This window comes from Triplophysa rosa, linkage group LG5, assembly GCF_024868665.1.
Source record: "Triplophysa rosa linkage group LG5, Trosa_1v2, whole genome shotgun sequence".
Lineage (NCBI taxonomy): Eukaryota > Metazoa > Chordata > Actinopteri > Cypriniformes > Nemacheilidae > Triplophysa > Triplophysa rosa.
In genome coordinates this window covers 15,780,767-15,807,579 of record NC_079894.1, presented here as the reverse complement: position 1 = coordinate 15,807,579, position 26,813 = coordinate 15,780,767, and the positions used below count along the sequence as shown (strand labels likewise).

Sequence of the window (26,813 nt, the reverse complement as noted above, 5' to 3'; positions counted from 1 at the left end):
AAATGTCTTATGTGTTTAGCAGAACAAAGAAATTTATACAGGTTTGGAACAATCGAAGGTGAGTAAATGATAAAATTTTGTGCAAACAATCCCATTAAATCCCGGTTTAAAACATTTTGTTAGTTTACGTGCAACAAACCAGCCACAACTTGGTCAACCAGCTCATGACCAGCTTGGACAAAGGTAGAAAATAGCTACCGTTTAGCTTAAGTTTGCCCAAAAATTAAAATTCTGTGATCATTTATTTACCCTGAAGTCATTCAAAACCTATGACTCTATCTTATTTTGAACACAAAAGAAGATATTTTGGAAGAATGTCAGATCTCATCCCCCATTGACTTCCACAGTGTTGCAGTGGTTTTGTGTCACGGTACTCGGGGTAAGAGACATGGATACATGGACAGAGGACCCAAGTGCAGACAGCGGGTAAGGGGTTAACAAGACAGACTTTAATTATAACTAAAAAATACAAAACAAAGACCCACGTGGGGGAACATAACAAAACTTGGCAACAAGGACAGGGACTAACTAGAATAGAAATAATAACAACACTTGACATAACCACAATAAACTAAACTAACTACAGACCAGTAACTCACCCACATGCCACAACAGAACAATGATCCAGCACAGGACAGAAAACACAGGGACCTTATAAAGGGGACAAATCAAGAGGAAGCAGGTGCGGGGCATGAACTAATTAAACAATAAGGAGGAGACGAAAGGGCGGGAACAGAGACGCCACACCGGAGAGAGTGGAAGACCAACAGGGACAAAACGTCACTCTCCACATAAAACAAGAGGTTCTATCATGGTTCTGCCACTAGGTCAAGAAAAGCAAGACAAGGTGGGGCAGAACCATGACAGTTTTGTGTCAATACAGTGGAAGTCAATGGGGGCCAGTGTTGTTTGGTTACCAACATTCTTCAAAATATCTTTTTTTGTCTTTTTCAGAATAGACAAAGTCTTGAACTACATGAGGGTGAGAAAATGATGACAACATTTTATTTTTGGTTGAATTATCACTATTCTCTGGATTTTCCAGAAGGGATCTGTCCTGTCTACACAGAAGGTTACAAAGAATGTACTGTACTTTCCAAAACATATCTGATACATTAACACACTTATTTTTTAATGTCACATAACACAAAGCAATTCATCTGGTGATAATTGCCTTGGACACGTTTTCATTGTATTCATGATTTAACCAGCATTAGTCACCCATGGGTCACCGAGCCAGAACCCACAGCAGGAAGGTTAGTATGATCTCTCAGAACAGATGTGCCTGTGTCCGTGATTACAGATGTGGGGGGAGGGGCTGTGAAAGTGGACTGGTGGAGATAACAGTATTTTAATATTGCATGATGTCGAGAAAGACTGGATTCTGCTGGCTTGGTTTTCAGGAGTGTTGTGTAACGTAACAGCAGGCTGAGCTCTGGCTCAGAAAGCTAGAAGAAAAGGGTTCAATAGGTTTATATTATTTGCACTGTGTAGTTTGTATTGTTATTCCACAGCAGAGTCTGTTATTTTGTGTTTTTACACAGATTTATCTTCTTACAAAGTAGAGGATTTGTATTCAGCAGTCATCACAAAGGAGCCTGTGTTTAATTATAAGTAAGTGACATTCTCAACAAACACACTATCAAAAAGGTTTATTAATTTGCATTTGTGATAGACCTCTGGACAGAATACAAGTCCATATGAAAAACAAATATCCCATCATTCTAAGATTAAAACCACCCTCAGCATGCGCATAACATGGCCATGGCAGAGATTAAGTAAAACAGAATTATTAATCTGGCACTCCAAACATTGAATGGTTTCTGATTTGTGGTGCTTGGATTGTATGATACAAGATCATCCTACTAATAACCCAATGTTTATGCAAGCACAAAAGCATTTAGATTTATAATAAAATTTAATTTGATACACTTTAATCTTGTAAATGAGTAAAGTAGGACATAAAATATGATAACAGAAGAGCCTTTTATTATGTAGATGACTGACAAATCAAAACCATCAAAATATTCTATTCAGAATAATTGTTAAATAAAAGTATAAAACCTTTAATCTGTTCTGCACAGACCCCTGATTGCCAGCACTGACGTAATTCTTAGCCCACGTCATGAGCAAGCAAAGCGTCTGTTAGAAAGAGCTCGATTAAAAGCACGTTCTCAAATCCCGAAAAGTGAAAACTCCACCTGCACTGCTCAAAAGGAGAGCCTGTAAGTCACCTCTGCACTTTTTTATTTGCTTCTTGGTGTTTAACATACGTAAATGATGTCCTTTTCACTGATCTGATCTAATACTAACAATAAACTAAACACATACCAGAGACCTTATTGTTTTCAGATCAGTTTGTTATCACTTATAATAAAAAACACTGCCTTGATTCTCCTTTCTAGAATCATGACCATGTCTAGTATTAAAACGAAGTAGTTCTTTACAAAATATGTGCTTTCATGTTACATAATCACATATATTGCATATAACATACAGCCACAGAAAAAATTAAGAGACCACTCCAAATTTTTATTTATTCAGCATTTCTAGATGTATTTTGTCCATTGCAATCCAGTGTTTGTTGAATTTCAACAAACTCAAACCTCAGGAGTGACCTAAATTCATCCAACAGCAATGTGAAAGACTGACAGCAAGACAAGACACATGAAAATAAAAAATAAAACAATGTAAACTTTTCTTAAATACATGTACAAATAGTACAGTTGTATTGTCTAAAAGTGAATATAAGCTTGTTTTCTTTGCAGAGCATCTTTTCTGGTATTTTGACCTGTTTCTCCATTTTTTATTTTCTGCAAATAAATGCAAATAGAAAGAATATTTCTGTTTGAAATTTGGGAGAAATATTCAGTTCACAGATTGAAACAAAACTTTTTTTTACCTAAACACATATAGATAGTACATTCAGAAAAACTAAAAATGCTGTTTGAAATGGTCTCTTAATTTTTCTGTGGCGTATATTTGTGAAGTTGATTTCTAGTCATATTTTCTGATAATACAAACCTAAATGCACATAAAAATCCTCTTATATTTTATGTTCTTTGTCAGCTTTACATGATAATTATGTAACATTATGCTGTGACATAATATAGATAATAAAATGACAGAAGTATCCAGGTGTTCTCTAACAACTCTTGCCTTTGCTTTGTAGGAAGCTGTTACCAATCACTGTTTCACCTACAGTGCACAGTGCTGTTATTGTGACAGCTCAAGAGCAGGTGGCTTCATATCCTCATGAACGAGGGGTGCGCATGCGCCAATGTGGACAGTCACCCACAAGAGTACGTTTCGAAGACGAGTCAGAAAAGGAAGCTAAACGACGATACTTAGACCGGGTACGTCAACGTGGTCCAGTGGTGGTGGAGAAATCCCAGTCTACCCATCAGCACAAACCAGAACCTGAGGAAAGCAGAGGGAGTGCAATAAATTGGGTTAACGTTGGTATCCCTGTGGCTATATTGACCAATGAGGGAGAGTGTTTGGCTGCCATGGTTCCAAAAGAAGAAATTCTCAGGACGTGTGAAGTCTGTGGAAGCATCTTGAGACCTGCGCAGACCAATGACTTTTCTTCTAAGCCGACTCACGGTGGCACAGATTCTCAGGGTAAGACAAGTCCTCGATGGGCCACCCCTGACCAAACAAGTCATGAAACCATCTCTCCTACTTTTATGGAAGGCATTTCTTTGACTAGAGGTCAGAGTTTGGATGAAAGTGTGGGAAAACAAGGTGTGGGTAATGCAGGTGAGAGCGTGTCAGGGTTTGGAAAACTCAGGAGGAGGAGCAGGAAAGGGGAAAGCAGAGTTGAAACAGGTCTCGGTCCATACGCTCGGAGTCAGGATCTATGGGCTGGAGAAGGAACTCCAAAACCAGATCAAGTCTGGAGGATCAAACTACTCGTTCTAAAGTTTTGAAGACGCCTACACAGAGTGAAACCTCAACTGATTCACCTCAGCTTCCTATCAAATCGGCTCTGAAATCAGGTTCCAAGAGCAAGCAGACTGGGCCACGGGTGGTTAAGCTAATGCCCTCGGTTCACTACCACCTAATTCACCTTGACCACAAACTGGATGGAGGCTCTCACCAAGAAAACGTTCAAGCCGATGAGCACCTTAGTGTCACTCTCAATGCCTCACCACAGGTGCTTCCAGTCACCTCAGGACTGACTTCTTGTATCAGACCATCCTCTCTCAGGTATACTTCAGCTATGCTGACCACGGACCTTCAGGCTTTAACAATATGGGACACTGCTGGAGACACAGTCACTGGTAAGGTAATTTACGTAGAACAAAGGATATTTTTCTTTGTTTAACAAAAACAGACCATTACCCATCATGTTTAATGCATCACCATGACAGTAAACAATACGATTTGACTGCACATCAAAATCGCCAGTGTTCAAAAGGGTCAAATTAACACTCACAGTGTATATATAATCCACACTCTCAAAGTGTGGATTATATAAACACTGTGAGAGTTAATTTGACATTTTTAACACTGGCGATTTTACTGTGTGGTAATGTTGAGACAGGTACAAAAAAAAGAAAAAAAAGAATATGAACTAATGATTAAAACAGTTCAATGTGGCAATATAACCTTTTGCGTTTATTGTGCATCAGGTCATTTAGCAAGTGATGGTGTCTACAGGGATCCCAGAAGCGTTTCCACAACCCCTGTTCCCTCAGAATGCCGACCAACCCTAAGAGCTACGTCCAAGTCAGATCTGAGGGCAGAACTTCTGAGATCAGAGCACCGAAAATTTGAAATGCTGTGTGATGATAGTTTGACTGGGTGTAGGTAAGATACATCATTACAAGTTTTTGGTACAATGACTTTTTTGTATACATTTACATGTAATCGTTTATTGATCTCACTATGGACTTCACTCACGTCTATATGTACTGCAGGAGAGCAGGGGTGCGGGAAACAAGGCCTAAATTATCCCTTCGTCGCTTTTTCTCAGCTATGGGACTAAACAGTGTAGGTAAACTGGTGAATGGCAGGCGCTACAACAGCATGGAGCATCTGTGTTTTCCCACTGGCCGCTACAGTTCTTCTGCCTCCCCCAGTCCAACACACAGAGGCCTGATCCCTCTGCAGAGAACTCCATCTCTCCAGTCTCTGCATGTAGTAAGTATGTTGTCAGCATTCAGAATTGTTCATTAAAGATTTAATCCACCAGACACGCCACAATATCCTGGGAGATAGTTTAATGATCTCTGGCTTTGTTAAATGAAATTGAAAAACCCATCAAGTGGTTAGTCTGCTGATCATAATACATTTACTGTATGTTATGAGATACTTTAATCAACCTGGAAAAATGAACAGAAAAAAATAACTACTGCTTTCCATACAGGTCACCTTCAAAATGATAATTCTGTCATCATTTACTCACCCGGTTGTCATTTTTAACCTGTGTGATTTTCTTTCTTCTGCAATCCAAAAACCGTTGGTCCCCATTGAATTGTATAGACGCAAAACCAATGCAAGTCAATAGGGACCAACAGTTTTCTGTTACCAACATTTTTCAAAATATCTTCCTTTGTGTTCTGCAGAAGAAAGCAAGTCATACAGGTTTAAATTGACGAGAGGGCGTGTAAATAATGACAGAATTTAGGTGAACTATCCCTTTAACAGTTTGTTTTCTAAATTTTTGTTGTCACACCATAGGACAAATCTACAGTGTATCTGTCAACTACCCATATATATGTGTGTGTGTGTGTGTGTGTGTGTGTGTGTAATTTTCTAAAACCCATCAAGAACATGTCTAGGTAAAAAGAAAGTCTATTCTAAAGCAAATAAATTAAATATGAATCAAAAAACTTAAATTTTTCATAAATAATATAACACTTAACACTGCCTTTCGCCAGATGTAATCCTGATTACTGTAAAGGGAAAAATTCAGAATTTGAACATGCCAGTTAAATACAAATGCATTAAATGTCAATAATTACTGTTTATAAAAAGAGACCTGTGTTTCACTATTGTGTTGTTGCTGTCTACCCACAGCAGTCTCCTCTGACTCAATTGCGCAAAGTCTCTTCTGTCCAAAGTCTCCAGTCCCCAAAGAGAAAGTTTGAAAGTTCTACTATACTAGGAGAGTTACCACTACCACTGAGTTTGGCATCCAGGTGTGAAGAGTTCTTTTAATGTCTTAAAATAATTGTGACCCATTCAGACAGAAAGGCAGATGTGCCACACTCTGTTAATGTCATAATATGTTGCAGGGAGCTTGAGAAAGATGAGGCACTAGAGGATTCTCGCGAAACCGGTCCTCTAGGACGCCTTGTCCAAGCTTTTCCTGATGGAACTTTGCTCATTGAGCTCATCAGACCTGCCAACGCACCCTTTGGCTTTGTCATTTCCAGGGGTAAAGGAAGACCTGACTCAGGTAGACTATATTTGAGAGGATTCAAAGCATATTTTCTATAAAGTTCAAGGATGTATTACAGTATGCTTTGGTTTTACAGGTATATATGTGGAACGGGTTGGAGACAGTCCCACCGAGAACATCTACACTGGACTACTGGGTGTTGGAGATGAGATTCTAGAAGTGAATGGGAAAATTATTGCTGGACTGACCTTAGATCAGGTTACATGCCTTATGACCCGTGAGAGCAAAGCCAAGATACGAATTTGTCCAAATTCCTGGATTAAGCACTGATGTACAACAAAAATGACAGGGGATTTATGAAAAGGATGACTGACAGAAAATTTTGAACCGTGATTGAACTGTCAGTAAAATTGTCCAGTCATAAGTTAAGAGCATGTAGAATGACAATATGTTGTTTACAGAGCAATGAAATAAAAAAACAACCTGGTGGCTTTTAACATTCCGGCCACATGGTCTCTTTCTTATTATTATAATCAAATTTTAATGGCTCATGTTAGGAGGCAGACAAACTGATTAAATTAACAATTTGATAAATGCTACAGTTATATAATTATGGAAGCATATTGGTAGCAATTATCAAATTGAAATGCAATTTGCAAAATGGCAATGCAGTATGTAAAATGACACGCAATGATGCTGTATCAGGGAGGGGGCGTGGCCAGCTCGAAATGCATTTTCAAGTCCACATTGAATTTTGCAACACTCGGTAGCTGTGTGTAATGAAAATGCAATCCCAAATGTTCAACCTGTTAATGTTAATGCATTTAGAGAAAGTAACATTTGAATTATCATTTTGCTACAGTTTTGCTGGGCTATCTTAAACACATATACTCAATCCGGGGAATGCATTTTCATTTGAATTTTGCAACTTAAAGAGAGTTAAAATATGTTTAAAATACATATTAAAAGTAGTGTAGGAACGGACAAATGTCAATTGTATTATTGAATTTTCATTTACATTTTGCACCTAATGTTGCACATATGTTGTTTTAAATGTATATTTAAAGACATAAATGCATTGCCATTTTGAAAATTGCATTTCAATTTGATAATTGCTACCAATATGCTTCCATAACCTATCACTTCGTCTGGCGGTAATTTTAAATGAGTGTTAAACCCGGAAGTTCACAGGACGTGAAGATTAACTGCAGATTGTGCTCATTTCAGCGTCTTTTCCTCATAAAAATCGATCGTTTGACATCGGTACACTTGGAATATTTGTCCGTTTTGAAAAACAATTGTGAGTGTTTTATATGCTGTGTTTTATGTTATACAATAAATAAAGGGGTTACGTTGCTTGCTCAAAATGCGTGAATGGTGTCATTTGTAATGTAAATAAAGTTCATCCTGACAGTTTAAAGTGAGAATCACACTCCAATACGTGTCATTATTGCAAAATAATAGCGCAATATATAATTGTATAATTACGGTAGACAACTCCTCCTGCTGCCGGTAGAAGCGCTATTTTAGGAAACGCTCCATGGGTCGTATTTGGGGAACGTTGTAAACGACCAATGTGGTCGTATGAGTTGGAGGACTTATTGCAATTTTTTCAGTGTAAAATTAAACCTTGATGTAAAATAAAAAAGACTGTCATCATGCTATGAAACTCAGCTATTCATAAATTCTCAATTAAACCATTTTATGCATGAATTATGGTATCCTCAGTCATGAAGTTTTTCATGTGTTTGTATTGCTCTTGGGGCATGAAACAAGATTTTGGACTGTACACATTTTTTCACTTTCCACTCTTCATTTCAACTAGAATGGGCATTTTATATGATATAGTGGCTGATGCTATGCCATCAAACCCCATGCAAACGCAAGAAATGGATTTTTGTTAGCTGTCCACTGTCTATGCATAAAAGGGTTAATGAGTCCATAAAATCTGCATGTATTATAATTATACAATAATTAGAAGGAAAAACCTTTTATAATATCCAAGTCATTAAAAGTAATAAACACAAAAACACCAGTTAACTCTTTATCAGTTTATTATTTAAAAAGCACTGGAGGGTTTTTTGGAGGCAAACAATGAATCAATTTCTCAAATCAAATTATTAGTCAAGTCTCATACCACAAATAAGTACTGAAAAAAGATATTTTAAAGCACATCAAAACAATAGCAAGTAATAAATAATTAAAGCAGAATACCGCAAAACAAAGCAAATGAAAAGAATGCTTAACATTAGGTCCTGCTCCAGAAGAACAGAGATTTCAACATTTAGTTTCATCACCTGAGGAGATACATGGAAGCATTTGTACAGACTAAACCCGCTTGTCCACTGATATGGGACATGGCTGTAGATTGAGACCATGAAAAGATCTCTTTAGACATAACTCTAGTGTGATTTACTGTAGACTGTCTGCCAGTCAGTTTAGTGTGTAAAAAACTTCAGGATGAACAATGTATAGATTGTACGCCAAGCAACAAAGCAGTTCTCGAAATAAAGTCATCCCTCTACAAATTCTCAATCTAGCAATTAGATTTAAAGCAACCACACTCACACACATATCTCAGCTAACCTGCTTTTGATATACAGAGAAATAGATGCTAAAAAAAAGCAAATGATGCAGCATTTTCCTGAAGGAACTATAGAGCAAGACCTCTCTTTGCTATATGATTGCTAAGCTATACTTTAGAGACACCTATAGTACACAATCTAATACAAAGCATAAGAAACAAGACCTTTCAATACAACAAACCAAACAATACAAAAGATAATAATCACTGAAATGAAAGACCTCAAAACACACAATTAAAAACAAATCAAGACTTGATCCAGTGGTTTGTGATAGCACAGACTGTCCAGAGTTCTAGCTACAAATGTGTGGAGCATAATGGGAGGTATCTCAAATGCAAAGTTGACTCCAGACTGCTAAAAGAGGGCATTGTAAGTGAAAATCAAAAGACACATCACAATGGTCCAGTATCACATACAAAACCCGCTGCAGCATAGCACAGTGTACCATTGATGTAATAGTGCATTAGCCAAACACAGTACAACAGATACAAAGACAACTCAAACCATGCATCTGATTGGAAGAAAACAGCTCTTAAGGCCTTTGAAAGAGATTTGTGGCCAAACCTACAAAGCAGTTTTAGGAATACATCATTTAATTGGCTACTGAATACATATAGTCTTAGATACTATTCTGGTTTGGTTTGTTATTGTTGAGAAAGTATTTATCATTGCACTTCAGATATCTGCCTGCAGCTACCTGAAGTACGTTGAGTATTGCATGTTTAGCACAGAAAAACATTTTTTCCCAGACAAACTGTATTATACAGTATTAAAATGTTATCTGTAGGTTTGAGAACCAGAAAGACAGCAGACAAACTTGTAAGCGTTTGAATCGGTTACTGATGTAACAGAGTTGATTTGATACTACAGAACGTGAAGGAAATAATACAAACGAAACTGAAAATGCCACAAAAATCACTTTGTCCACACACAGACAAATGTGCATATTGAGACTAATGTATCGATTTATTGTGACAGGTCTTTACCCCCTTCCACAGTGTTCATATTGTAGAAGAACTATGCAGTAGCATAAAGTGTAACCCATCACACTAGCAGACGAATAATATCATTGACAATACCAGTAAGAAAAAAGTGCAATATTGCATTTGTATTTCTTTAGTTGAGTAGATCAATGCCTGCCGGCATACCTGTAGAAAATATCAAACAGTAAACAATGGTGCAAAACAAGTCAACGTATTTAAGGCTTTCTGAGTTTCCTGATGTGTTCTTTGTTCTCTGAGATAGTTGTAAGAGGTCCGCAGACGGGACAGTTCAGGTAGAGTTCGCGACAGTTCGCGTTCTTCCCCCGCGTGAATATACATACAAACGTGACGCGCAAACATTCGCACACAAGCAGCACTCTATTCTATTCAAGCGTGTACTGTCATAAGTATTCCTTTTAGTAGTTTATATAATAACATCTTAACCATTGAAGCTTCGAGCATAGATATTATCTACACATATCCACATTACTATTAAACACATCGCTACATGTATCAACATGTCAACATTACATGGACAAACACAAGTTCCTCGATGCGCAAAGCAATAATAGATGCATGGGCTATAAGTGATTAAAAAAACTAAAAGGCTATTTTAGACGCCATGCTGATCCAAGTAGAAAACGTAAGCAAAAAAGTAAAATAAAATGCCAATAAGTTATTATGATTTCAATAATTTCAGTAGGGAAAGCTGTGGAAATACAGGCAGTGTTTCTACCTAACGGAAACTCACTGGCCATTTCGGTTTTAATTATAAGCAATGTTTTCTTTAAATGGGCATTGAGGATCTTATTAGATTAAGGAATGAAAATACCCGACTAAGTTTATACCAAACGTTTTAAAAACGCACGACGTCAATGTAGGTAAACGTTGTGATAACAATACTACAAATCAATGTGGTTATTGTATCGTACATTATGTGTGGACAAGCAAAACAGATCAGCGGGAGTTTGCTATTCTGGCTGTACAAAAAGACAAGACAAACAAGGTTGTGCTAAATTTTCGACAATAGATGGAAAGACAGGAAACAGGAGATCCTTTCAGAGGTTATAAAACATGGCTGACAAGTGATGCTAGGCTAGATGACAAATAACACAAGTGTTGTTGGAAAACTCCTGGTGGCCATTTTGTCAACATGCGCCCAAAAACATCTCACAATACATTTCACCCAAAGCAGGCACAATTAAGATCAACAATGTATTCGGCATCACTTGCCAGCCATGTGATCATATAATCGCATGACTCTGGCATATCAGGGGAATGTGCTTAAGAGTTTGTGTCTCCGTCGCCCATTTTGGTCATTACGAAAGGGGTTCAGAGGAAGACATGAAGTTCTCCGTTTTTTGGCCTGTGGAAGTAAGAACTGAGCTCAAAAGATCCCAGCATGCACAGTGATCGAATCAGACTGCATTGCGTCTTACAGGGATGGTGGTCACAGTGCAGAAAACAGGGGTCTGATCGAGGTCCCGGTGAGGCAGTGGGTGTGTCTACTCGGCAGTGCTGGCGTACTCTGAGGAGGGAGAGGGCTGGGCGGAGGCAGATCCTTGAACTGAGACCTTACGGTTGATCATGGAGGGGTGGAAGTTGGGGTGCCGACGAGCGTGCTTGATGAGGTGGTCGCTGCGCATGAAGCGCTTATCGCAGAGGGGGCACAGGAAGCGCTTCTCGCCCGTGTGCGTGCGCAGGTGCCGGGCTAGCTCGTCTGAACGTGCAAATTTTTTTTCGCAGTCAGGCCAAGTGCAGGGAAAAGGCCTCTCACCTAAAAAATTAACATGGAGAATTAGCTGTATGTAATATATTTAAGAGTGATTGGTGGAATTTGTTTAAAGCAGTAGTACACATAAAATCAAGTGTTCTTAATGAATTACAAGGAACTACTATAGTATTATTCGGTTAGTGCACTACAAACTATAAACTGACATGCTGCTTTTTGTGCACTATTATTGTACAAATTTTCTTTTAATAGTACAAGTGTACTGTTGTTCTACTAGAATTTGATTACTAGAACACAACTTGGGTTTTCTTTGTGTACTAGCCACTACACTAGTACTTTTAAGAACTATCCTAACAACTGTATTAGTGTTCTCTTAGTTATCATGGTGTACTACCAAATTATTAGTGTACACAGTACTGTACTTTTTGCTTGAACGCCATCACCCTGTTGACCATACTGTACAACATTTCAAGTACATACAGTAAACTTTGCAAACTGAATGGCGCATAATGAGAGGCCAGGTGCGTGGCTTACAAGCTCTTTTAGCTTTAGTCAAATAACAGAAGGTGCATTTAAATGGGAACCTGGGCAGACGGGGCGCGCGCACGCGGTTTGTGCTCGAGCTCTGTTCATATGCAAATATGGGGTTCGTCACTACACTACTATACTCGGTCCTCCCTCACACGCTCCTTCCTTTGTTCATAAACTTTCTTTGTCCGGCGGCCTCAGTTGGGAGTTTTTCCACTCTTTTGTTCAGCTAACGAATAGTAAATTACATTATTATCCACAAATTCACTTGTAACACATCTATTAATCGCCGTTGATGAGTGCTGACAGGAAGAGGCCCAGTCAACAAACAAACGACTGGCACGAATAAAAGTTCCCCTATCCAAAACGTGTAATAAAACACATACGCAGTGCATAAGGCCTATGCCTAAAATTCTTCCTAATAGCCATTTAATGCTATCCAAACTGTACCCATTTCTAATACAATGCAAGCAGCGTGGAAAATGTATGTATACTTGCTTACGTCATATAAGTTTACATTTGATCCAAGGTAATAGCAAAAGCGATCTGTATATAATGGGTACATTATATAACAATAAATGCTATATACCAATATGCTATCTGTAACATTAGCGCTCATCTTCTACCATGTGGTTTGTCTTAACGTTACCTGTGTGTGTTCTGATGTGCGCTTTCAGGTGGGATGATTTGCCGTACACCCTATCACACCCGTTGAAAGTACAGGGGTGACGCTTGGTTGGGGACCGGGGTGCTCCCCCTCCTCCCCAAATCTGCTGGGGGGTGTTATTGTACTGTCCCGGGACAGGGGTGGCAGAGGGGGTCATGGTCGGCGTTGGGGTGGTGGAGTCTGACAACGTGGTGTAACCGCTCTCTCCGCATGACGAGTTGCTGCTTTCGGAATAGGCCGACATAGGACGAAAATTGCCGTGCAGGTCGGTGAGGATCTCCGCCACCGTCATCATATTGGCCCCCTCTAACCGGAGCGTCTCCCGCACCTCCCTGTCCTCGCTCGACCCGTCTGGCTCCCCGGCAGTAAGGCCCTGCGGAAGGGCCTGAGCCGCACCAGACACCGGGGTGGGTCGATGGAGTACGGGACCGCTGGCTATCGACACCAGGCACTCTGCGGCTAAATAATCCGAATAAGCGAACGACATTATATCGCGACTGCGTTTAACGACAAAGCAAAAGTTAAGGAGAGCCTCGTTTCCTGAGCTCGGTCAGTTGTTCTCCAGAGATTTTTAACTCCGCGTTTTTCTCATCGGCGACTCGGGTCTCTATCTACGATAGATACAAAATAAATAAATCAAATGAAAGACAAAAATGTCTGAAATTAAGTTGAAAAAACACGCTACCGGGGTGTCTGCGTTTCAAGCCCCAACGTGGTGTCCTACATTGCTCCTCGTTTCATTGTGTCTGCTGCTGCTACAACCGGCTAAGCACACGCCACGCCCCCGGTAGAGACTTTAGTAATCCCAGTACGATGAAGGTTTGGCTCATGAATATTAATTACGTATCACGTACGTGTTATGCAATATGCAATACTGATTGGGTGAACAGCATACGTTAGTAAATAGGTGGCTCTAAACTGGCAAACTGACGAATCGAATGTAAAAATAAATTAGGTTACGTGAGGGACTCTTCAGGAAGGTTGCCGAGCAACTTCAACAAGACGTCATTCATATTCATGAGCTAACCCTTTCGCCGTAGTACGATTTTACAAGCATGCCAAGCGAAACACGCATGGAGTGACGTGAGTAGCTGATGCGCGATAAGGGAGTGGAGCGAAAGGAGTCTATTTAATGATGAGTCAAATTACACCCGAAACCGATCAAAAATATAATCACAGTACAGCACGCTTTATGTGTTGTTCTGTCAGATTTTAAAATCAAAGTCGAAGAGGGAGGTGTATCTGCCTACTAACTAATTTTGATACTTGATATGCTGAAAGTCGTCATTTACAAGCCAGGAAAAAAGGCTACTTAGCTCCTGCCACGCAGTTTAGGTCTGTTCTTGTTGTTTTTAATCAACGCCCAACATGTCCCATATACACTCGACATTTACATTTAACAACATTTCTAAACCCTTTACTTATGTAAACTATGTTAAAGTCCTACAGCGCATCAACTGAGTTTGTAAAAGCGTATTCTCGTAAATATAAGACTCATCTTTGTATGCTGTACTTGTCATCAGAATGCACATTAATAGTCATCAATACAAGGCTTTAATCCCATAGATCAGATGTCAGAATATTACATAGAGGAATGAACCATGAAACACAGTATGATTATCAGAGACTAAACACACTAGGATAAAGTAGGGCAACCTGAAAGCTCAAACAGATGATGTGATTCATGCATGGCCTCCTTCCTATTTATCCAACATGTGGAGGGTGCAGTGGAGAAATGAAAGGAATAAGGTATTAATATGACAGCGAACATAAAGCTGACCTAAAATTTTCTGTGTTAAATGTGTTGGTCATCAGGGAGGAGGTGCCAGAGGGCCTTTAGGAGTTACACACACACAGAGGTAAATATAAGTGTTTTTGCAGGATGCATTTCATGAAATATTCTACTAAATGAATTAATATTTGCATTGGCTACACTGTGCAATATCATTATTTTTTTTTCTGTAAAAATATTGAATCAGCCTTAAAATATGATAAATAAACTGAAGAGGCAAAATTGCATGATTTATTGAGACTTGAATATGGACCTATAATAAATGTATTTTGCATTGTTCTATTGGCAAATTATTTCCCACCTAACAAAATTCGAAATACAAATTTAGCTTCTTTGCATTGTTTATTTGGTCTCATTATTGTTTAAGTGTTTTAACAGAAAAAAACAAGGCAAAGATACAGATTTGGAATAGGTCAGATTTGGAATAGACATGAATCTGAAATGTTTGAAATTGTTAAATTGCCTGACCTGAGTCTCAACTTTGCCCAGTAGATGGTGCCAAATGAAATGTATTATGAAACATCTTAAAGCACCATATTTTATTACAAGCATACAAAGCAGCCCTTTATTGACATTCATCAAATCTCCTTTTAATTTCATGGAGAAATATTTTGTTGATTTATCGACTCTAAAAAATCGTGTATTCTAACTAACTAAGAAAAAAATCTGTTCTTTATCTTAAATTTCTTGAATTCACATTAATGTAAAAATCAAGGTTTTTGCTTTTCAAGGTTTATTTTGAATGACTGAATATTTTCAATATTTAAACAAATATTTGAATTCATATTTAATGAATTTTTCTAATCAAAATACATTTGATTTAGACAATAATAATAATATAAGAGTAACATTTTAAAACCAAAAACAATTGAAAAATAAAATGCTCAAGCCCCAAACAAACTGTTTTCTATGCCAGATTTGTAACTGTTTGATAAAAATATTATTGTAAATTCAGCTAAAGTTGTCTATCAGGATGTTGTAAGATTTGGATAGCCGAATGGTCCCCTGGTGATAGTCTGTCTTCTGATTGGTTCCTGAGTGTCTTTTGGGTTTCTACTAAGGCTTGGCTCAACATCTTTCCATTCACTTATGTGGTTATGCTTTCCCAGTAATGATCTTTTCTGTGAAGTGTTGGTCTTGGGCATTACATCGAATCCAATTATTCTGGCCATGTCTTCGGTCTACCTTCTGTTGATCAGAAATCTTACTTTAATTGTTGTGTTTGGCTTTCTCACTGGTAAGTGCGTGTTTAATATCAATAGTTCTTTTTGACTGTTAGGCAAAATATAGGATCATTTTAAGTTTAGTGTTTTTCTTTTTGTGTACATGATATTTAAAATCAATACTTGATTTATTACCCATGTTTGTTCAAGCTCATGCTCACAAACTCCAAGGTCAACTTTGCAAGTCTACTTGCCCAGGTAAGGCAAAAATGAAAAATATTTTTTTATTTACCAATACTATTTTAGACATACGTTTATGTATATTTGTGTGTACAGATGTGCAGAAGGGGCAAATGCACACCTATAGATACAGTACAACAATAGCAAATGCCCTGAAAGGTCCATCATTAGCGGGAAATCAATTAGCTTTGGACTGTGTTGTTGACATTGATGTTCGACAAGGATGTCCAGAGATGATTCTAAAGGTATCTTCTAATACATTTTATAACAAGCATTATACTAAACTATAAGACCCCCAAATACATCCAATACATATTTGTATAATAATAATAAATTATATAATAATAATATACAAATGTGATTTATTCATTTTTGTTCTATTTATTTGTGCATAGATGAGGAACATACAAATAAAGCATAGCTCATCGAAGAGAGACAATTCTGTGCTACGCTTGAAAAACATTAGGTAACCTAAGCCTTTTTGTTGATACTTCACTGTTATTCTTTGTTTATTGAGCGTGAAAATACTGAATGAGTACTGAATGACTTGAAACGCTGAGCATAGTTCTTTGAATGTTTACACCCCAACACAGGTCTCCATGTTGTCCATTCACTATTATACTTTACTGACACATTTGTACTGCTGCAAATAGTTAGTTTGGAGTCATCTTGGATGATGGTGAGAGGTTGAAGGTCCATCTGGTGTTTTGATTCCTCAGAGAGTCATTGGAGAAGAACCCCCTGCAGTTCTCGCTTGAGGGGGGAAAGGTCACAAAGCTCTGCCCACAGGAGGCTGAGCAGGTGTGGACCCTAAACATCAAGAGGTCCATTCTGAGTATGCTCCAGACCTCTGACTCGGGACGAGCTAGGGAAACAGTGAAAGAGGTCAGAGAGTTTTGTAGCTAGCTTTGCACTCAAAAACGTTCATATTTGAGCCATATGTATATGTATAAGCTTGAATATATCATCATTATTAAGTTATGAACATTACTGAATAATTCTGATGACTTATGATGTCATTTTTCTGCAGACCGATGTGTACGGGACATGCACAAGTTCTTATGAACAGAGGGGAACATCACTGATAAAAACCAGAAACCTGCAGCAGTGTCTTAGTGACAGAATCGGTCAGTTTTGGAGGCACTCGGTCCCGCTAAAGGAGGGCGGGAAAGTAAGCTACACATTTATTCTATTACTGTACGTTGGCACTCAAGAAGTCAGGACATTTCTCATTATTGTTCTAATAACGGTTAAATCACTATAAAGGAAAAGTCACTCAAAAATAAAAACTTTTTACTTATCCTCATGTCATTCCAAACATGTGTGACCTGTTTGACAGAACACAAAAGAAAGATATTTTGAACAACGTTGGTAACCGAACAACATCACCCCCGCTTTGCCTTTCATCGTATAGACACAAAACCACTGAGACATCTTTTGTTGTGTTTCACAGAAGAAAGTGTCATAAAAGTCATGAATTTAAGTTCCTCTGTGTTTTGAGTAGACAGTGAAGGCCAGCCTCACATGCATCCAGCTCTACGATGGGACAATGATGAACAAGGTGAACTGTACCGAAATAGTGTCACTGGTTCCACTACCAGGCCCGTTAGAAGTAACAGAAACCAAGACCATTTCAAGCCTAACTCTCCTCAGGACACTTGAAGTGATACCAATGAGTTTGGGTATGTGTACTTCTGATGTTCTTGTTCCAATACGTTCACATTTACTTTTCAATTATAATGAAATACATGTGTTTAAACATTTTTGCAAATTGCATGTTTCTCTATTGTGATTTCAGTACAGAACACAGGCTATTTGAGTGGTCTTGTGTTTGAGTCTGGAGTCCAGAATCCAGGCAGACATGTTGGATCTTCAGTTCAGGAGGTTACCAACAGTGTGAGGAGGTTGTGCGCTCACCTCTCAGATCAACAGCAGGTCAGATGCTACTTCAGCTTATTACTTTTATTGTATTATTGTACTTATAATAAGTACTATTATATTACTTATTACTGTTTCAAAAAACAGCTCAAAACATACCTGTTCCGCATTTATTTGACTAACCAATAACTCTGTATGTCTGTCTCTCAAAAAAAATAAAAATCTCTCCTTTGCTTACTCCAGCTTTAATCCTCCTAGTAGCATGGCTTTGTAAACTAACGGTACTGTTTAGCGTGTTGACTAAATGTTTATCTGCTCTCCTACTTGTAAGTCGCTTTGGATAAAATGTCTGCTGTCACGACTGTGGCAGAAGAACCCAAGCGCAGGCAACAGCCGTGAAGGGGTTAACACAAAACTTTATTTCTTAACAAGAAACACAAAACATAAACCCACAAGGGGGTAAAACACTGAGGATAAATAATAAACAGACTAGACAGGCACACTAAACTGACTGGACTAACTACAGAACACTGGAAATAAACTAACTGACTTACTATGACAAGATGAAAATAATCCAAGGCACAGCAGAAGCACACACAGAAAATTCTCACAACAATGAGAATTAGGCAGGACAGAATCTCTCAAACACTTGACTACACGAACACAGGCACATGAGACAACGAACGAGCACCGGACAATGAAACAAGAGGGCATTTATAGGGGAACACAAACGAGGGATAACGACACAGGGCAGGTGTGGGTAATCAAACACTTAGGGAAAGATAACAAGGAAACGAGAGGAACGGGGCCAATGACGAGACACTGGAGAGAACGTATATTATTGTCAAAAGGACAATAATATGTTTCTCTCCACACATAACCAAAGGCTTTGTCATGACTCTGCTACAGGACCAAGAAAAACATGACTAAATGAAGCAGAGCCATGACAGAAGCCCCCCTTTAATGACACTCCAGTGCTCACAAGGTAGGTAGACTGAACGAACAAAGACTGGAACGGTGAAAAAACAGACAACATGGGAACAAGACAGGGGCAGACAAGACAACAAGACTAAGGAATGGGGTACTTAACAAAAAACAAAAGGAGGGGGCCAAACCAGGGCCCATAGGGGGCAGTCCATGGGGGTAAGGAGAAGCCCCAGTCCCCGGCTGCGCTCAAGGGCGCGTAGTCCTAGGGGACTTAGGGGGAGTCCTGGGGGGACAGTCCTTGACCCTGGGGGTCTCCCCGGGGCCGGCTTGGCTGCCGGACTAGGGACCGGCTGGAAGGCCGGCTGGAGGGCCGGCTGGACAGGGCTTGACGCTGGCTGGAAGGCCGGCTGGAAGGCCGGCTGGACAGGGCCCGACGCCGGCTGGACAGGGCTTGACGCACCGGACTGGACGCCGGCCGGACCACCGGACCGGACGCCGGACGGACCACCGGACCGGACACAAGACTGGACACAGGACCGGACACAAGACTGGACACAGGACCGGACACAAGACTGGACACAAGACTGGACGCCAACTGGATCACCGGACTGGATGCTGGACTGGACTCAGGCTGTGCAGGAGTCCGTACCCCCCTCCGCTGCCTCTTCTTCTTCAACCGAACCGCAGGACCTGTGGTCGGCTGCGAGGTAGCGGTGGAGGGCGTGGCTAGCTCCGCCCCGGAAGAGTCCGTAGACACTTCCCCGGAGGCCCTCCTCCCCCGCTTGCCGCGGAGGGTTGCAGGAGGACCAAGGGCTGCGGAGTTGGCGGAGGAAGGCGCAGAGTCCCCCCGGGTGACAGTGGCCAGTATGCAGTACTCCGGGACGACGGGCAATGAGGCCGAAGCCCGGGCTGGGGTCTCCCGCCCGGGCTCGTCCCGATTGACTACATACCGTACCATGTCGGCGAACATCAGGGGTCTCAACATCCTCCTCTCGCCAGGCGTCAGACGGTGGGTGAGACAGCCGTCGAAGACAACTTGCAGTTCTGCATCTCCGAAGTCTGTCTCCCTCGCCACCGTCATAAACGCCTCAGCGAATTCCTTGGTCCCGTGGTTCCCCTGACAAAACCCGAATAATAAATGGGCCTCGCGGGACCGAAGGAATACCTGGCCCGAATCCATATCGCCTGCTGGGTTCGCGTTTGGCTCGTTCGTTCTGTTACGACTGTGGCAGAAGAACCCAAGCGCAGGCAACAGCCGTGAAGGGGTTAACACAAAACTTTATTTCTTAACAAGAAACACAAAACAAAAACCCACAAGGGGGTAAAACACTGAGGATAAATAATAAACAGACTAGACAGGCACACTAAACTGACTGGACTAACTACAGAACACTGGAAATAAACTAACTGACTTACTATGACAAGATGAAAATAATCCAAGGCACAGCAGAAGCACACACAGAAAATTCTCACAACAATGAGAATTAGGCAGGACAGAATCTCTCAAACACTTGACTACACGAACACAGGCACATGAGACAACGAACGAGCACCGGACAATGAAACAAGAGGGCATTTATAGGGGAACACAAACGAGGGATAACGACACAGGGCAGGTGTGGGTAATCAAACACTTAGGGAAAGATAACAAGGAAACGAGAGGAACGGGGCCAATGACGAGACACTGGAGAGAACGTATATTATTGTCAAAAGGACAATAATATGTTTCTCTCCACACATAACCAAAGGCTTTGTCATGACTCTGCTACAGGACCAAGAAAAACATGACTAAATGAAGCAGAGCCATGACAGTCTGCCAAATGAATCATGTAAATGTACTTTAATTTATAACTTTCATTTGTTAATTCAGGTTTCTCGCATACAGCCATGGAAAAAATTAAGAGACAATTCCAAATTTTCATTGAATCAGTATTTCTAGATGTATTGTGGCCATTCCAGTCCAGTGTCTGTTGAATTTCAACAAAATCAGGAATGACATAAAATCATCCAACAGCAATGTGAAAGACTGACAGCATGACAAGCCACATGAAAACTGTTATAAAATTGAGGTTATCGCATAAAAAATACATTTTTCTTAACTTTTCCTAAGTACATGTACAAATACTGTTGTGTCGCTTAAAAGTGAATATGAGCTTGTTTTCTTTACAGTTGAAAGAAAATACAGAATCTTTTTGTTTCTCCAGTTTTTATTTTAATTAATAAATCCAAATAGAAACAATATTTTTATTAGAAATTTTAAAGACATTTTTTAGTAGTTCACAGAACAAAACAAAAATGATCATTTGACCCAAACACATACCTATAAATAGTACATTCATTAAAACTGAAAATAATTTTGAAATGGTCTCTTAATTTTTTCCACGGCTGTATTTATTCTTGTATCTTCTTCTCTCAGCAGTCAGAGCTCCTCTTGGGTCTAATGGTTCAGCTGAGGACCTTGTCGTCCCAGCAGTTGAGAGAATTGTGGAATGAGGCCTCCTTCAAATGTCGAGATGACTGGTTTGTCCATTAACAATTCTAATAAGAATTTTACATGGCTAAATGGTTGACTCTTTCTCGGCCTATTTTGCTAAGCGATGGTATGTATCTTATTACTTTGTCAAAAAAGAACTGTAAGTGTACCAGTGGTGGTCCCTTGGCATCCTCATTTGTCTGCATATAATGTTATACATAACATAGCATGTTATAATTATTCCCAAACAAACTATTTTGTGTATTTTGTTGTTACGCCAGGCAGCCCCTGTTAGAAACACTGTCAGCGTGTGGAAGTGAGGCTTGCATCCTATTCACTACAGACCTCATACTGAACAAAGAAGTTGACCAGGAGCAAACCTTGGCTCTCCTCAATACTATCACCTTTGCTCCCTACCCCACATCATCTATGATTAACCACACCAGTGTACGTGTTTAAGTTACATATTAACACTGAACTCTAAAACACACAGTGTGATCTGTTTTACATGTTCATTTGCACCATATTCTCCAACAGGCCCTGCTGCAGTTTCCTATTATTGGTCCAAAAGCACTGCTGGTTGTCTCTTCGCTGGTCCACAGACTGTGTCAACGAAATCAGACCCCTTGCAATGAGATTACAGAAGTCCAACAGTTTGTCCATGTTCTGAAGCAAAGACTTGAGGGAGGATGTGTAGTGGATGACCAGTCAGAGATCACAGAGGTGAGAAGAATGGTAGAAGATGGTAGAGGTGTTCTGAAATTGCATGTAGGCTGAGTTGTTCTGTGCTTTCTCTCAAACAGTTGCTACATGTGTTGAAAGCTGTGGAGAACGCAGGCATGGCAGATCTCATTCCATCACTGAGCCGCTGTGTACAAGATCATACTGTGTTGTTGGAGCTTCGGCTGGCTGCTATACGAGCGTTCAGGAGAATACCATGCCATATGAATGTCAGTTTTACCGAACTATACAGTATAAGAAGAGTTTAATACTGGATGCTTCATATCAGTTTCCTATAGGTTCTTGTTTTTTTCATTTAAAGGGATAGCACACCCAAAAATGGAAATTCTGTCTTCATTTACTCACCCTCAAGTTGTTCCAGATTCTGATGAACATAGAGAAAGATGTTTGGAAGAATGCTTGTAACTAAACAGTTCTTGGCCACCATTGACTACCATAGTAGGAAAAATTGCTTTCTAAATTTCTTTGTTCTGTTGAACACAAAAAAAGATATTTTGAAGAATGTAGGACAGCAAACAGTTCTGGGGAACTTTTGACTACCATTGTTGTAATCATTACTACCAAGCATTCTTCCAAATATCTTTCTCTGTGTTCATCAGAACAAATACATTTATAGAGTTGGAACAACTCAAGTATGAGTAAATGATGACAGATTTTTTGGGGGTGAACTGTCCCTTTAAGTATTAACTGTGTCTCTGATGATTTCTCATACATTTACAAATTTACTGAATTTGTAATTTTCCTTTTCTTTGCTTTTTCACCTGCTTATACAGCATTTATTGTTGGAATCAAGGAACACATCATGCCATGTGACCTACAACTGTTTACATTTTTGTGTCTTTTACCAGAGGAAAGTCCTTGCTTGGGCATTTCAGAGACAAGATGAAAATGTGGAGGTCAGAATTGCAGCATACCAGCAACTAATGCACTGCCCAAACCAGGACATCTTCAGAATTGTAAAGACAACTTTAAGCATCGATAAGTCCAGTCAAGGTTTGAGTTATTGAACAAAATGAGCCAAACCTATCAGCATCAGTTATAAAATGAGAAACATTTTGACATTCTGAAATCCTTTCAGTTGGGTCGTTTATTTGGAGTCACCTGTTTAATATCCAGAAGACAGAAGACCCCCTGAAGAAAGATCTGATGGAGTCACTGCCAGATGACATCATTAGTAAAGACTTTGAAGCCGAGCCGTGGAAATATTCCTCACACATGGACTACACAGTGGATACAGGTAATCATTTTCAATCACAGGTAACTTCTCTATCAAATGACAGTTTTCTGTTTTTCAATATATGGTTTCCAGTGTCTAGTTTTGGTCTTCGGTGTCTGTATTTTAGGAGTGGCAGCTGCAAACATGGAGGGAGCCGTAGTTTTCTCCCCTGAATCTTTTCTTCCACGTTATGCTATGGCGAATCTGACAGTTCACATCCTGGGCAGAGCATTCAATCTTTTGGAGGTGAAAAGAGAAGGACATTTTGATTACATTTGGCCCAAAAGTTTTTGCCGTACAATCAAAGTTTATATAGCTTATGTCTGGAAAGCTCCATACGGTGCAAACACTATAAAATGGGTCATAATGGCCTATTTATTTTATTTTTTAGATCAGTTTTAGAATGGAAAACCTCGAGCTGATTCTGAAGAACATGTTTGAGGAACATCCTCTAGCATCAGCTGATAACTCCAGACCTAAAGACTCTATGGCGTATGAGCAGATGGAAATGAACAGTGATGAGGAGCGGGTGGACATCTCCAGAAAAGGCTGTCAATCATCAGTTTTAGATTCCATTAGGTCTAAGGTGAGATTGAGATGCGAATGGTGGTTTGGTGTCTGTTTTATGGTTCTACTTTTATTTTTTGTTTAAGTTCACAGGGCAGAGGAAAAGAGACAAAGCGTTCAGATGCTGGATTAATGTGAAGATGTTTGGCAGTGATGTCAGCTTTTTGACATGTGATGACCTCCACGCATTTCAGAGAAAATTGTCACTCAACACAGCTGGACTTGTTGTGAAGTTGTTAAAGGTTTAAACATTTTATTGCTCCCTTTCAAAGATAGCGAAATGACAAATTTTCTTGTAATCTTGTTAGACTTTGTCATGCATAAAAGTAAAAATTTGTATGTGTCTTCCTTATGTTTGAAAGTATATTTATATCTTATCCAGTGGTTTTATCTCCAATTTGTCAGGGTCAAGAGATTAAAATCAGTCAAAGGCCAATAGTGATGGCAGAAGAACTGGTTTTACCGTCCCTCTCCGGTCTACCCATGAAGCTGAGCCTCAACATGTCCACAGTCTTCACAATGAGACTTAAAGGCACTGCAAACTACAAGAACTGGTCACATTTCTCAACGGCTGGTTATGTCAAACCAAAGTGTGTGTGGTGAAGCTTTATGAATGCAAATGTGCTGTCAGGTTGAAGTCATGATGTCAAGTCATGTTTGTCTTTTGACGCAGTGCATTCGTTGCCATCTCTGTGAGAGCGGGAGTGGATGGAGCATTTGGTCGTGTGGGGTCAGAGTGGGTCACTCAATTTAAAACCTCCACCAGCTTAGATGGAGGTGTATATGTGCACCATGGCCAGAGCGTAAAGGTGGCCCTCAACACTCCAGAAGATGTCATCGATATTTTTACCTTCAGGTATAGTGTTTACTGTTATTTCAAGTATGTACAGTTGTTTTTCTTGACTTTAAAATAGTTTGAGCTTCTTTTTCGAACAGCTCCAGGATGTTTCATGTGAGCGGGGACACTAGAGAGGAGCTCACAGCCATGAGAAATCTCAAAGAGAAGAACACATGTACTCCTAAAGCATGTGGGTTTAATAAAAAGGCTATCTTTCAGTGACATTTGACATTATGGTATAAAAACGTATAATAAAAAATGTATTTGTACGGTCATTTTGCAGTGTCTAAGATGATTGGATGGCAGTTGTGCTCTGATCTCACCTATCCCTTGACACCGAGAGGCTTCCCACTTCTGGGACCTGTTCTTTTTAGTCTGAGACTACAAAAATTGGACAAAAGTCTCAAGCAGTATCTCATGGAGGCGGCCTATACTTTTGTACCTCAGGTAGATGCAGTTTTATCAATTATGATGTCAAGATATGTAAGATTTTTGCATTTTATTAAGATTTTTTTGGGTCAAAATGATCTTTCTGTGCTTTGTCAGAGGAATTCCTGGATGCCCCAAGAAGCCACTTTGCTTCTCTTTCTTGGCACGCCACAATCCACTTTCCCCAGAGATGTTTCCCTGGACCTGAATTTTAATCCAAAGAAGATGATTCTGAAAATAACCCATCCCCTAAAAACCATTCTCATTCAAGGTTTCAAAAGCACTTAAAATCAAATATATTTGTTTTATTTGGATTTCAAGAACATCAATTATAAATTTAATAAAAAAATGTCAAAAGATGCTACCAGTGCTTCTTCACAGTGATACCATAGAAGAACCATTTTTGGTTACTCAAGGTACCATTTACTCAAAGGTTCTTATAAGAACATTTATTAAATCTAAAAATCTAAATATATTTTTTTTAAATCTAAAGAACCCCTTTCAAGGGTTCTTTATGATACCATTCAGCCAAAATGGTTCTTCTACATTGTGAAGCATCCTTTTTAAGAGTGTAAAATTATTATTATTACAAACATGAAATATGTTTTTATTATTAATAACATGAATTATACAATTATTATTTGTACCACAGAATTATAAAATGATGATAGTAACCTTTTAAAAGTACATTTAAAATGTTGGACACAATTTTAATTTTAACAACTTTAATTTGTAAAATGTTAATACAAAATGCTTATCTAGAAATTGTTTCTGTTCATATTTCCTCATATTTTGAAATAGGACAGCTTGAACAATTAAACAACCAACATTCCGGTAGAATCGAACTACTGATAGACAACATCCACCATTATTTTATCAAAGTAAGTGAGATTAGCTTGCAGCATTCCTTATTGCAACTAAAAGCTGCTGTGTTATCATCTTAAGAAATCATTCACCATTGAATTCAAGGGCCTAATGGAGACGGTGAATTCTGCTTCGGAGACCCGAGCCCACTTTCATCTAGATGCCAAAGTAGTGGCAGATGGTCATCCAATAACCCTGTCTGTCAACACCACACACGCTCGCAGCAGAAAGATCACAGTACAGGCACTGCTTAAAAATGTTTTCAATAAGGATGCATCACTCTCAGGCATGTATTTGCTGATATTGCTGTTATGTTTACTATTACTTAACTTCTACTTTTAAACATATAATTCACAGTGATGTGAATGTTAGTCCATATTTGAAGTTTCTGTGATGTGCTTTCGTTCACAGTGCAGCTGGAGAGAGGTTTGGAAGATGGCCAAAGACACTATTCTGTAGATGCAGGTTTTCATTTGCCTAGCGTAGTGAGCATAAGGGCTCTTGGGCTACTAAAGCAAAAGGGCACAGAATGGAGCTCTGCTTTGAGACTGAAGTGTGGTGTACAAGGTAAGAGATTTCCACTAATAGCATAATGCTCTATACAACCTGTATGCGACTCTTTCTTCTGTGGAACACAAAAGAAGATATTTTGATAAATGTCTCTGTGGTTACGGGGCTATCCTGATTTTGCCAAGTGGTTGATGTCCTTAGGATAACATCATGTTGACCCTGGGACAACATTTAAATCAATCAATCAGATTTCAGAAATAAATTTACAGTTTATTTTAAGTTTAATCCTACAACCAGGATTAGGTGCTTCTAGACCATTGTTTTTCAC

The 26,813-nt window shown here is 39.4% G+C and overlaps 3 protein-coding genes across 5 annotated transcripts in view; 2 read left to right on the top strand and 1 right to left on the bottom strand.

Annotated features, from left to right (window-relative positions):
* Window positions 1-3,770: 3,770 nt before the first annotated feature.
* Window positions 3,771-7,587, top strand: si:ch211-13f8.1 (uncharacterized). The gene is made up of 6 exons (XM_057334467.1): window positions 3,771-4,286; window positions 4,638-4,815; window positions 4,926-5,148; window positions 6,028-6,149; window positions 6,246-6,409; window positions 6,489-7,587. The coding sequence occupies exons 1-6, from the start codon at window positions 3,863-3,865 to the stop codon at window positions 6,680-6,682; spliced, it is 1,305 nt and encodes a 434-aa protein (XP_057190450.1). The 5' UTR covers window positions 3,771-3,862; the 3' UTR covers window positions 6,683-7,587.
* An 810-nt stretch (window positions 7,588-8,397) lies between these two features.
* Window positions 8,398-13,602, bottom strand: zgc:153115 (uncharacterized protein LOC768186 homolog). Its single transcript, XM_057334812.1, has 3 exons — window positions 13,533-13,602; window positions 12,830-13,458; window positions 8,398-11,697 (listed from the first exon to the last, which is right to left on the bottom strand). Exons 2-3 carry the CDS (start codon window positions 13,332-13,334, stop codon window positions 11,426-11,428), a joined length of 777 nt encoding a protein of 258 aa, XP_057190795.1. The 5' UTR covers window positions 13,335-13,458; window positions 13,533-13,602; the 3' UTR covers window positions 8,398-11,425.
* A 2,143-nt stretch (window positions 13,603-15,745) lies between these two features.
* Window positions 15,746-26,813, top strand: part of LOC130554971 (apolipophorins-like) — a 16,575-nt gene continuing 5,507 nt past the window's right edge. For 2 of the 3 annotated variants that reach the window (XM_057334913.1, XM_057334911.1), the window contains exons 1-25: window positions 15,746-15,876; window positions 16,013-16,060; window positions 16,139-16,287; window positions 16,438-16,508; window positions 16,762-16,927; window positions 17,073-17,213; window positions 17,547-17,724; window positions 17,841-17,977; window positions 21,264-21,367; window positions 21,602-21,767; window positions 21,858-22,043; window positions 22,124-22,270; window positions 22,910-23,054; window positions 23,140-23,298; window positions 23,405-23,523; window positions 23,669-23,863; window positions 23,931-24,086; window positions 24,250-24,434; window positions 24,518-24,700; window positions 24,781-24,872; window positions 24,966-25,129; window positions 25,229-25,382; window positions 25,913-25,992; window positions 26,081-26,261; window positions 26,387-26,542. In XM_057334913.1, the coding sequence (XP_057190896.1) occupies window positions 15,810-15,876; window positions 16,013-16,060; window positions 16,139-16,287; window positions 16,438-16,508; window positions 16,762-16,927; window positions 17,073-17,213; window positions 17,547-17,724; window positions 17,841-17,977; window positions 21,264-21,367; window positions 21,602-21,767; window positions 21,858-22,043; window positions 22,124-22,270; window positions 22,910-23,054; window positions 23,140-23,298; window positions 23,405-23,523; window positions 23,669-23,863; window positions 23,931-24,086; window positions 24,250-24,434; window positions 24,518-24,700; window positions 24,781-24,872; window positions 24,966-25,129; window positions 25,229-25,382; window positions 25,913-25,992; window positions 26,081-26,261; window positions 26,387-26,542 (3,529 nt within the window). In that variant the 5' untranslated portion in view covers window positions 15,746-15,809. The remainder of the gene's footprint in view (window positions 15,877-16,012; window positions 16,061-16,138; window positions 16,288-16,437; window positions 16,509-16,761; window positions 16,928-17,072; window positions 17,214-17,546; window positions 17,725-17,840; window positions 17,978-21,263; window positions 21,368-21,601; window positions 21,768-21,857; window positions 22,044-22,123; window positions 22,271-22,909; window positions 23,055-23,139; window positions 23,299-23,404; window positions 23,524-23,668; window positions 23,864-23,930; window positions 24,087-24,249; window positions 24,435-24,517; window positions 24,701-24,780; window positions 24,873-24,965; window positions 25,130-25,228; window positions 25,383-25,912; window positions 25,993-26,080; window positions 26,262-26,386; window positions 26,543-26,813) is intronic. The other variant, XM_057334912.1, reaches the window with a different exon arrangement.

What these genes read in the sequence shown, in the direction of transcription:
- si:ch211-13f8.1 (XM_057334467.1), top strand. Translation starts at nt 3,863, where the DNA reads ATGGGCTGGAGAAGGAACTCCAAAACCAGATCAAGTCTGGAGGATCAA. An exon ending in TGCTGGAGACACAGTCACTG is followed by an intron (nt 4,287 to 4,637) that starts GTAAGGTAATTT and finishes ATTGTGCATCAG; the next exon opens with GTCATTTAGCAAGTGATGGT. An exon ending in CCACTGAGTTTGGCATCCAG is followed by an intron (nt 6,150 to 6,245) that starts GTGTGAAGAGTT and finishes AATATGTTGCAG; the next exon opens with GGAGCTTGAGAAAGATGAGG.
- zgc:153115 (XM_057334812.1), bottom strand. Translation starts at nt 13,334, where the DNA reads ATGTCGTTCGCTTATTCGGATTATTTAGCCGCAGAGTGCCTGGTGTCG. An exon ending in GCACATCAGAACACACACAG is followed by an intron (nt 11,698 to 12,829) that starts GTAACGTTAAGA and finishes TTAATTTTTTAG; the next exon opens with GTGAGAGGCCTTTTCCCTGC.